Source organism: Physella acuta, unplaced genomic scaffold, assembly GCF_028476545.2.
Source record: "Physella acuta isolate Inbredline_101_S28 unplaced genomic scaffold, ASM2847654v3 ptg000435l, whole genome shotgun sequence".
NCBI lineage: Eukaryota > Metazoa > Mollusca > Gastropoda > Physidae > Physella > Physella acuta.
The window spans coordinates 367554-379177 of NW_026731954.1; the positions used below are offsets into that span (position 1 = coordinate 367554).

Below are 11624 nucleotides of genomic sequence, written 5' to 3' on the forward strand. Positions count from 1 at the left end.
AAGATTCCGTTCACGTTCTGACACATCCCGCAGGTAAGCTCGATAATTGACATTAAGCATCATCAAACAGAAACGTTCAAACAAGCTCAAGCACTTCGTATCAGGTGCAAGACAGGGGGTCTGGGTAGGGGAAGGGGCGGACGGTGAAAAACATCACATTTAAATATTCGGAAGTGGGTTAAAATAGTGTATGTTTTGTCATATTAAATTAAATATTTATCATTTCAAGAATTATTGCGTACATTCCTAGATTTAAAAAAAAAATTTAATGAGCATATTTAAGAACTATTGTTTTAGTCGCGTTAACAATAGGAACCACATACATTATGATAAAAGATTGTATCGTGAGATTGATTAAAATCAACATAATGACACGAAACTTAGCAAACATCTGACCGATGTCCTAGATTTATTGTTCCCTCTGATGTCCTAGTTTTATGGTTCAAATAAATGGCCTAGCTTTATTGTTCTGACGGATGGCCTAGTTTTATTGTTCTGACGGATGGCCTAGTTTTATTCTGACGGATGGCCTAGTTTTATTGTTCTCCTGCACCGTTTATTCAGTGCTAAACAAATTAACTCCCCTGCACCATTTATTCAGTGCTAAACAAATTAACTCCCCTGCACCAGTTATTCAGTGCTAAACAAATTAACTCCCCTGCACCATTTGTTCAGTGCTAAACAAATTAACTCACCTACAAAATTTATTCAGAGCAAACAAATTAACTCTCCTGCACAGTTTATTCAGTGCTAAACAAACTGACTACACACTCGTCCCCCTGTTGTGTTGCTGTTACTACTATAACACTATTCTTTATTTCCACTTTTTGAGTGCTTTACTTTTTTAAAAACAAAATTGTAATTTCTTTTTTGCTATGATTAAATATATGAATGGCCCCGCAAAAATCATATAACTATAAATTTAACCATTAACAATAGACAGAATAAATCACATGAACACTAGGTATAATTTGGAAAAAAACTAAGTAGTGCATAGTATTAAATTTATTACATTTTTTAAAATGCATTCAAGTTATTAAGACATATTGATTTACTTTTTAACAAGGCATCTGTATTTACATACTATATAACTAAGACTCCACTCAGGGAGAGAAAGAAACAAAAGATATTTTGTGTAGTTACAGTGTACCATAATTTTGTTAGCAATTTTTTTTCAATTAAATTCAAATTAAAAAATAAAAATTTACTTTGGTATTCTGCTGAAATTAAAAAAAAATGTCTTTAAAAATATAAATCACCAGTAGTTATCTAAATACATCTTTTAAAACAACTAGTCCAAGGCATTTGATTCAAAAGATGTATAGAAATAGCATTTGCTTGCAACATTTCATATGATAAAATATTTTAGTTATTAAAGATAAATAAACATCTCAGTCTTAATCAATGACATAGAATATGCATATATAAATATATATAAATACAATTTTTGCTTTTAAGAATTTATTTTTTAAATTAATTGAGGATTTTAATAAACCATCCATTTACTCATTAAAGTTCAACGAGTTAGCTGCATAAACTGATGAATTTCATAAAACTTATCTCTCACATAAAACAGAAGCAGTTTGTAATTAAAAATATCAATCTACTTAATATAGTTGGTGGTTTGACATTAAAAATATCTATATACTTATTTTTGCATTTGCTAGCTGCACTTGCTCTGCTTGAGCCAGATAAGGCGAGAAGATGGTAGTGAGATTAGGACATATTTTTCACACAAACATCAACAACGGTCGAAATGTCTAAAGTAGAATGGATGTAAAATTGTGTAAGTAAGGGCAAACCCAGGAAGAAACAAATCCATGAGTTTGCTGAACTAAAAGCATATTACTGGTATAAACTGCAGAACACAATTCTAGTTAACGAATATATGCTATAAAAATACCTCAACAAAAATGCAAACTTTTAAAATAAACTAGTCAAAGAAATGATCATATATAGGTCAGTATGTCTAAATCTATGTTTACAATTCATAGCAGGTAAACAAGTGATATACATGTTTAGCTTGATTCATTGAGCAAGCACTTAGAGGTATAAACCACTTTAGCATAAGAGCTTAACAGTATGTTATATGTGAGGATAACACCATTGAAAATAATGAATTGACTTTGGTGGGAAATGTAAGGCATAAAAAAAAAATCTTTAGTGTAAATAGTAATTAACATTAGAATAAGAATATTTTATTAGCAGTTTGAAAGATCGTTACTACTAACATAACACACACTATTTGCTTTTGATTGATTTTATGTGACTATAGTAAGATAAATGCATGTGTGTCTGTCTGTGCAAATGCAAGTTTTTATAATTATGTTTATGCGCGAGTAATGAACCTAACAAATACTAAAATAGATCTTTCAAAAACTTATAAAAGTTTTTAATTTTGAAATTTAAGAATAAAAATTACCCTAACTTGTTCAAAACATCAAGTATAAGAAAGAATTGAAAGCCCTTAATAGTAATAGAGATCATACAAATGGTGGAGTTTTAGTTTCAGAAAGAAGTGAAATAACAATTGGCCAATAACAGACTTAAATTTACTGTAGAAAAAAATGGGGTGTAAAACACATAAAGGAAGTGTCTTTAAAAAAAAATTATGTCATGAATAGTTACATCACAATTTCATAATACAGTTGGATTATGAGCTTCCAATTAAATCCAATCTATTTAAAAATAAGTTGTACATGGACTTTTAACATGAAATATTCATCACCAGGTACAAGGGTGACCCAACTTCATAATTACTGTCCAAGTTTGGCACAATTCAACATACTAATACATACATAACATATCGCTGGCCTCTGTCTGCACCAAACCTTACAACTAATTGCACAAAATTTCCTCAATGAAATATAACTGATGTAAAAATAACACAACAACAAATTACAACTTGTGTTCCATATTTTACATGTTACATGAATTTTACAGACATTAGCCATGCATACAGATTTATCAGAATCTACTTCCATACATAAAATTATGTTTCACATTAATTAGTAATAATTATCTTTCAAAGATAATTTATATCACAATTAATATCAATCAAACTGTGAGTAGAACCATGACAATGATAAATATACTGGTATCAAAACATTAACAAAGAAAACATTGGCAAGTAAAGAAAGACAGTGGCATTACATTTGGTAATGAAATCTAGAGGACAGCAATGTCTATTGGTATACAGCACACTATCTATCCCAGAAGTCATGAGATTGGTAATCTGGGGTATGAGAAAGTAGGCTTTCCCCTGAGCTGTGTGCATGTCAAGTGGTGTAATGCACTGGAGTAGGAAGCAAAAACCTAGCAGAAACCAGCTTGTCTTGCTGCTGGTGAGAGAAATGATTCTGTAGTTAGTTCAAGTCTCCCTGGCTAATGAGCACTGCTTCAGCTGGTAATGGCTACATTGGCTACATATGCCAGAGTGAATATTAAATTCTAGCTTAGATATTTTGTTTTGAAATAAGTAGATGCAGTGAAGCTGGTGGGGGTTAGCGTGGTCGGGTTGGTAAAGACCATGGTTGCTAAAACGAAAAGTCACGAGTTACAACCCCTTGCAGCTCTGAAGCTGGGGACAACAACCTATCTAGGAGAGACAACTCCAAAATCAAACAACTGCTGTCTTGTAGTTTTTTCTAGGGTGGACAAAGGCTAAGGGAGCAAATCCAAAAAGAAAAGAAAACTGAAATGGAGTCAGTAGGTCATGCTGCATATAAAATGTCTATACATAATAATTGCTTTGGAGGAAATCCTGCCCAATATTACACTGGTATTAGTAGTAATGATTGTAAATGATGGAAATAACATTATATCTACCAGTAGCTGAGAAATTTTTGTACTGGAATAAGTAGAGGTAAATTATTTAAAATTCATAAAATTGCATTTTCTTTACAAATTTAAGATACTTTACAAATTTACAAATCTATAATGTATTAAAATTTAAAAGAAATTTATCAAAGCTTTTGCACACTAACCTCATTAAAACATCTATTTACCTGTTCACAAATACTTGTCTGATCATTTAGAAGTTAATACTTAATAACTTGAAAGGATAATTATTTCAATATTCTTCATTTCATATCAACTTTCTTACTTTACAAATAGGTTTCTTTACTTTAAATATGTTAGAAAATATTGAACATTGTGAAGTAGGTTCTATGAACCTTCTCCAACAACACAAATCTTCTTTACTATCACAGACACAAATGTACACGTTTTAAAAAATCATATTTTTTTGCATGCACAGCTTGCTTAAAAAAAAAATATTCTATTTCACAATCCAGGGTCAGTAGATAAAACAGAATAATTATTATACACAAAACACTACTCATGCAAATTTTCACAACCAACCAATAATAGTGACAAACGTTACCCTTTCTGACATGGCAGTCAGTAGGGTTGAACAAATATAATTAATCTATTTCTGTGGCAATCAGTAGTGCTGAACAAATAAAATAAATCTATTTCTGTGGCAATCAGTAGTGCTAAACAAATATAATAGATCTATTTCTGCGGCAATCAGTAGTGCTGAACAAATAAAATAAATCTATTTCTGTGGCAATCAGTAGTGCTAAACAAATATAATAGATCTATTTCTGCGGCAATCAGTAGTGCTGAACAAATAAAATAAATCTATTTCTGTGGCAATCAGTAGTGCTAAACAAATATAATAGATCTATTTCTGCTGCAATCAGTAGGGCTGAACAAATATAATAGATCTATTTCTGTGGCAGTCAGTAGGGCTCAACAAATATAATTAATCTATTTCTGTGGCAATCAGTAGGGCTCAACAAATATAATTAATCTATTTCTGTGGCAATCAGTAGGGCTCAACAAATATAATTAATCTATTTCTGTGGCAATCAGTAGGGCTCAACAAATATAATTAATCTATTTCTGTGAACTATGAAAGGACAGTGTGGTCACTTCCAGGCCGTGTTGTTTTTCCTTTTCTTAACGTGAGTAAAATATTCATCAGAGCTGGGTGGACAGGGTCATCTTATGGACCTAAGCTGGTATCTATCAGGTCTGCTGCTGTGCAATCTACTGACTGCCCAGTCTCAAAATAATGATAAATCTTAAAACAATGTATGCAATATCTACCAAAACTCAATTACTGTATTATACTGTTTATCTTTTTTGTGCAAATGCACCTATAAATATTTAAAAATAAATTCTAATACATTTCTGTTTCAGAAAACTGAATCCAGACTTGATTCTGACTGGAATATAGTGTATACACTGGGAAGACCTATAGCTTCTAGTCCACTCTTAACCCATTCCCTATGTTGTGGGTTGTTTTTGTACAGATTGAGCCAGTCCAAGAAAACTAGCCTGTACTTTTCCGATGAGTCATTTACATCTTTGTGTTCATTCAATGACCTCTGAATATTAAACTGCTCATCTGGATTTTCCAACAAGTGCAAAAATCTTTCCATGTTGGGTAGACCAATCTCTGAGATAAATTGTTCATAAGGTTGGCTGATATGACGTGCGCCATCAACATAATCTCTGTCATCAGCATGTGTGCGAGCATGACCGTTGGCATGAGAGTGAGAACTGTTGACTAAAGTCCCCATTTCTGCAGCAGAATGAGCATCAGTTGTTTTGGCTTTAGATTTTCTAAAGCACAACTTTTTTTTTCTCCTGCAAATGAGAACAATAAAAACAACTGCTAAGACTAACACACCTGGTATTGTTATACTTGGCACAAGAACTGATAAGGGAGTACTTTTGTCTGCATGCCCAACATTTTGGGTAGCTTCTGTTGGACTGATAGATGAGTTGTTCAGCACTGATACAGTGGTATTTAAGCTGGGTGTGACAGTTGATACTGATACATCCTCAGATTTGAAACAATCCCAAGAGTTAGGCATGTATTCTTTAGCATAGTATCCATCTGCACATCTATATTTGTTATCAGTTTCCTTTGTTCCATTTTTATCAAGAATCCAATGCTCTCCACTTGGTTTTTTGGACCACAGTATACAAGATTTGTTCTCATGTTGCTTAAGTTCTTGGTAAGATCTGTTGTGAAATATTATCATGTTTTAAACACATTTTGTTTATAAAAAAAATTAATATTAATATAGTTACTCCAACAGTATTTAATAATGAGGCATCTTTGTAAATGTATAAATAATTTATAAACTTTATTACTGTACCCATCATCACATGGTACACAGTTATCTCCACTACATTTTTCACCAGGACCACATATCTCGGTACATTTCTCCTGTGACATTTTACTTGTTTTACCACTTGATCTGAAAGTAATAAAATAAATATTAAAGTGGTGCAGCCGTAACTCTGAGCTTATCTTTTTACTGGTGCACTTGATGTTAAAAGCAAGAAAGTCATAGATATCTAGCATATTCAAGTTTAACTAAATTAGATTAAAAAATTAAGTTCATATTTCTATCCATTAAGTTTTCATGTTTAGCTGTACTTTTCATAACTTCATTTTATAAATATAGTTTAGCAAAAAAGATATGTATACAGAAAAGGTTATTTTTACTCGCAAGATAAACTTAGAAGAAATCCAACAGCAAATTATTAAAACAACATTATTAATTTATGACATCCACACAAAAAATGTGGAATTTTAGAACCCCCTCCCACCATTCATTGTGCAGATTGACAAAACATTTAAGAACTCTCAAACCATTTTTTCAATACTAATTTGATAACGTGTAATGTAAATGTTTACATTGTAATTCTGATAGGCTACTTAATATAGTGATTTATTCTTTTCAGTAATGTCTGATATTAGGCCTAAGTATTAATTTTAATGCAGGTATAATCTAGAATGTGCTGTTGATAATAAATTTAATGTTTTATTTAAAATTTGATGGTAGAAATTTATGATAAATGCTTGATTGGTATTAATGATTTTTTTCACTATATGACTAAAAACTGAAGGCGAGTAGTTAACATTTATCTTTTGTATTGTAGAAAAACTTTTTAAATCAAGTTATTTACTGAAAATATTTTCAGCATTTATAGTAAAGCCACATCAGATTTCTTTTCTATTTCTTTCATCACTCATAATCGATTCTTATTTTCTTATTTTTAATGATGTTAAAATGTTATATAAAAGTTTTTTGTACTTCTCTCAATAATAATATTATTTGTCCAGATCAACAAAATATAGCTCTAGTTTAGTTTACAATTGATAGGTCCACCATTGGCCAAAGCAATACTTTTGTCCATCTGCTTACCTTAGCAAACCTGTAGTAACCCATTAACTTCATAAAGTCATCATTTTTAAATGTGTGGGCCTATCCTAGGTCCAGCTGTAGATCTATTTAAAAACAAAGACATTTTTTTAAAAAATAAATAGCTTACTAAAATACTGGCAAACCCACAATAATTAAATTACAACAAAACAATATGTAAAAAGGTATCAATTTTATAACAGTTCTGAATAGTGAGTCATGACTATATAAAGGCCGATGTTTGACAGAGGTTTTTTGGGCTAGGGAAAGGAAGGTTGGCTGACCTTTGGGTGGCGTAGACTGGAGAAGGAATTTCCTTTTTTTAAAAAAAAAGCTCTTTTGAGCTGCATTACTTAATTATACACAATAGAAGTTTAAAAAATAGACAGCTACTTTACTGGTTTTATGGGCTTATTTAAATGTTTTTAAACATCAGTTGTGACACCAATATAAAAACCGTTAAGGGACAGTGACTGGTAAATAGCACTCCCAATCATTTCCTTAACTGTGGGGGGAGGGGGGTTTGCCAATGTAAATAACTGTATAGGGCTTAAATGGGAAGGAGGCAGGGGCGCAAAGTTGATAGTTCGCTCAGGGTACCGGAATGGGTTGCTGTGCCTCTGAAAATGAAAGTATATGTGTGTTTGTCTTTTATGCATTACTACACCTTTCATCTGATTGCCATGAAACTTGGAGAAGTTGTTGAGAATAACCAAGAGGAGTTTCTGCCTAAAAAAAATTTCAAATTCATGTACCAAAGAAAATTGTTGAAAGTACCTAGAATTTTTTTTTTAGAAATTTTTAGAAATTCATCACACTGCTCATAAGGTTAACATTAAAAGTCCTTATAAAAATTTTCTTTAATTGTCAAGGGAGGTAATTATACATGATATTTAGGACAATGGATAACTACTTCTCAACCATACAGATAATAATTTTTAAATATTTTAATCAACATTTGTTTGATTTTCAATATTTAGTTACAATATAGATACTTATTTAAAAAACAATAGTTTCATATCAATAACATTGTTAAATATCAGCTAATATATTTTAAATAAATTTCCAATTAATCTTACTGCAATAATAGAATGGAGATAGTGGGGTATTGAGAAATTGTGTTGTCAAGCTGCTTCACATAAAAAAATTATTTTTTTAAGTAAAAGTTAGCAGTTATTAATTAGTTATCAAAATTTTTTTTTTGTAAATTGTAATAAAAATTTAGTAGTTAAATAAATACAAATCATTCTATTTGTGTAGGGCTTGAGAGGGTATACAATGTTGTGGCGTTGTAGCTGGGATTCTGACTCTAAGCAGCGGGAAATCAATTTATTTTACAATAGTGACATTTATGAATTACCCCCTACCCCGAAATACAATATTCTACTTTATTTTTGTGAAACCCTTGCAAAACGTGACTGTGAGGACTATACTAATCCGCCCCTTAGAGCAATGTTTGCCGATTTCTAATCTTAAACTTAATAAATGAACATTTGTGACCCGAGTACAGGCTTGATACTGCTTTCTTGGGGAGGGGATAAAAGTGACGTCATCTAATATCTCAAACAATAATTGTTAATGCTTTAGTGCACTGTATAGGCTTGATATCTAAACTAACGTGAAATCACCATGCACCCTCGACCGCTTCTTGTTTGGGAGGAAGGATGGAAGGTTATATGATATTGGCTATTTTTTTAATTGCATTGCTAATTATGTTACTACTACAAACATGATAATTTGTGTAGTGCTTTATTTTTTAAGTAGGCCTCTTCTTATCAAAGCAAACAAGTTACATATATCATTTAATTTATTCCGGCCCATCACGTAACTATATTAATTTTATATCAAAGACTTTCATTTTGCAAATTTCAAATTTTTGGAATGTTATACCCCCCCCCGCCCCCCCCCCCCCCCCCCCCCCCCCCCCCCCCCGTTTTGATGAAAACATTAACTAACAAAAACTTGTGCAAATTATATTATTAAACACCCTCTGTGTGTATGTGTGGGAAGTGCTAAAAGTATCAATCTCTGTAGGCTTACTAGTTGGGTCTATTTTAGTAACTGTACATTAGCATTTATAAGATAAATTACTGGCAACATCTCCTTAGGATCATGACCTTTGTGAGACTTGATGCAAAAGGGGGAGAGGAAAGTTTGATGATACACTTGTGCAATAAAGTTAGAAACTGAATTTAAGCAATTATTTCATTAAAGTTAATCAATCTAGGCCTACTCATTATTGATCGTACTCTGTAGGCCTAAATAAATGCTTTTTTAAAATTGGATTTTTTTTAAATTGTCTCGAGAGGGGGTAATCTATCGTTTTGGGTACGTAAAATCGCCCGCGGCTATTTATGTACGAAAACGTTACCTCATTGTCAAGGCTTTAATAGAAGTGTATTGTCATACTTTTGTGTCAAATATTATAGATAAATGAATAATAAACCTAAATCAATGGCTAAATATATCGATATAGGCCAGAAATTAACTTAAAACAGCAGTGTCTGAGAGCAAGATTTGCTATATAAACAGCAGCCATTTGTAAAATAGAGTGGCTTCCCCCTGAATCTGGCGCTAAAAGCTTATAAAAATAAAACTTAGACAAGATGGCTGCTATAGTAAATGAGCATGGTTGCATCTGTTGGAAACATCGCTAGTCTTCATTTATTACGGAAAAGTTTTAATTCAATTGTTTAAAAACAGGTACATAAATGAATCAAGGAAACATTTTTGAATTTTTTAAAACATAAATCCTCCACAAAATGTGAAATAATTATTAAAATTTAAGGAGTCACCTGTTTTTCACATTACAAATCGCGGGCGATTTTACGTACCCAAAACGATAGATTACCCGAGAGGGTGAGGGACTGAACTTCACTGAAGTATCACGTAATATAAACTTATTAATAATAAAGTGTTGGTTTTGCGACAACTTGTATTATTAGATCTAGAATCTAGATCTAGTCTACGTGAATCTATCAAACTTGGTTGCAGTTGTCGAAAACTAAGAGCTAACTACTAGATCTAACTAGAGATCTGGTAATCTATCATTTTGGGTGCATACAATCGGCAGTCTAATCAAGTCTCTAAGTCTAAGAGTCTAATGTCACAATGTGTCTCAAGGTAAAATCACGATATAGCGTCGATTATTATTCCGGAACTGTACAGCAGTAAAAAAAAAAAACAGTAAAACAATGGCGTAATCTGTCGAGCCGTTCCGGAAACCACCGAAAATACTGTAAACCATCATTTATCTGCCGCCATATTATTTTTAATACATAATGTTTAAAAATGTGCAAGGATTGATTTTAGTTGCATTTTAAATACTGTTTTGCTAATTATTTTGTATTTCTAATTATTGCTGCTACTAAACATTGTTCTAGTTTAACTTTAGTAGGCCTAACTAGATCTAAATCTAATCGTCTTATATGTTTATAATAATTATTTTACTAACAGAACTAAAGCTAGAAATCTAGATTCTAGATCTAGTTGTCGCAAATCTTCTGCAGGTTTTTTTCTGTGTTTCTTAAAAAAAAACATTAATTACTACACTCGACTTTATTAATAATATTTAAATTTACTAATTGTTGCTAATTTTTTGTCAATTAAACATTAAGTTAAGTTAAAACATTAATTTAATGCACTTGACTCACTTGATTTCAAAGGTCAAATAAACTATAGTTTACAGTAACGGAAGTTACCGAAACTCAACAAACATTACCCATAATTTCCGACGCTAAATCCTGATTTTACCTGTCTCAATGTGATGAATGTGAAAGAAAGGTGGGGGTGACTCATTAGGCCTTTCACATTTTTAGGAGGATTTATTTATGTTTTGAAATGTAGGGCCTATAAGTAATAAGTAGTATAGGCCTACAAACTACAATGGAAAACGGCCTGTGGTTGTTCTAACTGGCAGCAATCGAAAATAACTACCAGATAGCAACATCACAGATCTATATTTTCAAAGGCGTAAAAAAAAATGTAACAGAAATTAATTAATTAATCAAAGTTGAGCGAGCAGTGAAAAGATTTGAGAATGAAATTATTGAAATCGGTGTTTCAAAAAAAAAAAACAGAAATTGCGAGTGAAGTAGGGCCTATGGGTCTGGCTGCTTTTTATGTGGATCATGTGGGTGAGGTGGTGAGTGGAGGGAAGTAAAACTTTTGTTTAAACATGACATCATTGATTGATGACCAGGGGCGGAACTACAGTGCCGCCAGACCCCGCAATGCGGGGGGGGGGGGGGGCACACGCCATTTAGGGGCCCAAAGCCGACCATAATCATTTTCTTTTAAAGTTGAATTTTTTTTAATTCTCTTGCAGTTTTGAATTGAAGGTTGTTTTGAAAAAAAATTACAGTAGCTGCGGTTGGATTATCTTTATTCTATAGA

General features: G+C 32.0%; 1 protein-coding gene across 4 annotated transcripts; it reads right to left on the minus strand.

Moving 5' to 3' along the window:
* Positions 1-4630: 4630 nt before the first annotated feature.
* LOC131942962 (uncharacterized) lies at positions 4631-11135 on the minus strand. 4 transcript variants are annotated; one of them, XM_059302937.1, is made up of 4 exons: positions 11107-11135; positions 7233-7315; positions 6177-6278; positions 4631-6039 (listed from the first exon to the last, which is right to left on the minus strand). In XM_059302937.1, exons 3-4 carry the CDS (start codon positions 6254-6256, stop codon positions 5205-5207), a joined length of 915 nt encoding a protein of 304 aa, XP_059158920.1. In that variant the 5' UTR covers positions 6257-6278; positions 7233-7315; positions 11107-11135; the 3' UTR covers positions 4631-5204. The 4 variants fall into 4 exon arrangements, with proteins under 4 accessions (XP_059158920.1, XP_059158918.1, XP_059158919.1 ...); XM_059302935.1 differs by lacking the exon at positions 11107-11135 and adding an exon at positions 10983-11015; XM_059302936.1 differs by lacking the exon at positions 11107-11135 and adding an exon at positions 10259-10304.
* Between the last annotated feature and the right edge of the window lie 489 nt (positions 11136-11624).